This window comes from Oryzias melastigma, linkage group LG23 (genome assembly GCF_002922805.2).
Source record: "Oryzias melastigma strain HK-1 linkage group LG23, ASM292280v2, whole genome shotgun sequence".
In the NCBI taxonomy this organism is placed as follows: domain Eukaryota; kingdom Metazoa; phylum Chordata; class Actinopteri; order Beloniformes; family Adrianichthyidae; genus Oryzias; species Oryzias melastigma.
The window spans coordinates 171,484-173,737 of NC_050534.1; the positions used below are offsets into that span (position 1 = coordinate 171,484).

Here is a 2,254-nt window from a genome sequence, read left to right on the forward strand (position 1 = left end):
TAATATAATATAATATAATATAATATAATATAATATAATATAATATAATATAATATAATATAATATAATATAATATAATATAATGTAGATTTTCTATAGAACAGTCAGAGATTAAAAAGAAAAGTCAAATAATAAATGCATAAAGTCAAATTTCTGTTTGTTGGATCGTGACTCTTCCCAGGCGTCTTTTATTTCCTAAATTGTCCTGGGTTGAATGAGCTTTTCATCAAAGCTGAAATAAGACACTCAGGTGAGAGGAGGCCCCGCCCCCTGCCAGCCGCGCGCTCTGATAGGCTGGTTCGAACCGCGCTGCTCATAAACAGCTGCAGCAGCGGAGAGCATGAGAGAATTCCTGCCGCAGAACTTCAGCGCTGAAAGCGGGAGACCCTCAGAGCCGCTGGTGAGTTCAAATCCTTCACGGTCGGACCAGAAACAGGAAGTAGTTCTTCAGTTTCAGGCGGTTTCATCAAAGGCGGCGTGTCTTTGAAGTCCTCGCGGGAGCCTCGTGCTCGTTTCTTTCCGAACGAAGCAGTGAAAGTTCAGATTGTTTTGAGTGGATAAAGCACGTGGAGAACAAATGAAGTCACAAATGGTCAGATTACCTTCATTCGGTTAAAGAAAATCTAGTTTAATCAGGTGAATCAGGTTCTTTGAGGGAGGGGCTCTGACTGAACTCCGTGATTGACAGGTGTGGGGCCGATCAGCAGAACTGATGCTGAGGGTGGAGGTGATGGTGTGTTTGGTCTACTCTGGAGGTTCTCCAGAACAATAACCCTTAAATGATTTCTTCTATCCCTCCATCCTGCTGGAGGAAAGCCCAGGTGCTTCCTGGGAAGTATGGAAGTAGGAGAAGCGAGTGTGGGAATATGAGGAAACTGAAGTCCTTCAAACATTCAGAATAGTGTTATTTAACTTGTGGTAATTATTGAGCTCAGTTGTGTTTGTTTTAAACTTTTGTCCAGCACAGCAAAACTTTAACTTTAGATTCCTGAATGTTTTCACTGCATGAATGAATTTCTCTGAGTGAGTCTAAGGAAGTTTACTGATCACGTTTGGAACATTTCTGCAGAAATTAAAGACCAACTACCACTGAAAATTGTGTTTTTGTCGTTTAGAACTTGTTCTTGTTGCAATTTCTGACAATGAAGGACATTATTAAAGAAAATGCTGCTCAAAACGGAACTTCTAAGTAGTGCTGCCGCAAACGGTTATTTTAGTAGTCGACTAGAAAAAGTTGCGGCTCCTTCATTGAACAAAAGGTTTTAATTTATCAAAGTGTAAAAATGTCTGTTTTCTCTGTAATTAATCAATTTATTTTGCTTCAGATTTCAGTTTTACAGGCTGTTTTAGCTCTTCATTGGGCAGACATTTGTTTTTTTTATATCATGTGTCATTAAAAACATGTGAATATTTGTGGAATAATCTTTGTTGGATGGAATAATTCTCCAGTCAGGCCTGTGGCTCCTCAGATTGTTTTTAAGTTTCAATTCTTTGCTCTTCTCACATGTTACTGATGTTCTTGTTGATGAACTTTAAAGTCAATTTAAAATGTTCCCAGTGGTCTTTTAAAAATGATGAAAACTAAGATTTTCAGCCATAATCTAAAGACCTGTGGCATTCTGAAAACATAGTTAGAAATTCACCTCCGAGTTGTGGGCGGGACTCTACGTTGATATCCCAGCATTCCTTTGATCTTCTTGCTACCCCTGCATTTGGCCCTCCAAACGGAAAGTTATGATTACTTGATCACTTTCATTGGATTACGTCACCAATAATCACTAATCCGCTGGTTTATTGTCGCTGCTCTGTCCTCAATTTCCTGCTTTTAGAGTTGTTGAGTTATGTTGACCAATAGAAGACCTCAAGTCTGTTTGCTTTTGTCTTCAGAAAGTTGATTTTGTTGGATTTTATTTTCATATATTGAAGTCTTTTTTTCGGAAATCAGAGTTTTGCTTCTTAACCGCATGAGTTTTGCATTGAAAGTTGAACATTTATCAGTAAAACATTTTTTTGGATTGATGTTTCTTCACCACCACGGATGTTTAAAGGACGCTGACTGAGATCCTGAGTGGTGCATCATGGGAACTTCACCATTTTACAGCATCTTCAGTGATTTTTATTTTTTTATTTTTATTTTTTATTTTTTTAAAGCTCACTGAATCTGAGAACTGATAAAAATCGTGTCATTTATTTTCCACTTAAGGATCTATTTTTAGTCATTTCTCCTCCATAAGGGTGAATCATGATCGTTTAT

General features: G+C 37.8%; 1 protein-coding gene across 1 annotated transcript in view; it reads left to right on the forward strand.

Moving 5' to 3' along the window:
• Window positions 1-276: 276 nt before the first annotated feature.
• gas2l3 (growth arrest-specific 2 like 3) overlaps window positions 277-2,254 on the forward strand; it is a 24,704-nt gene continuing 22,726 nt past the window's right edge. The window contains exon 1 of the mRNA XM_024294700.2: window positions 277-400. Within this exon, the coding sequence (XP_024150468.1) occupies window positions 341-400 (60 nt within the window). The 5' untranslated portion in view covers window positions 277-340. The remainder of the gene's footprint in view (window positions 401-2,254) is intronic.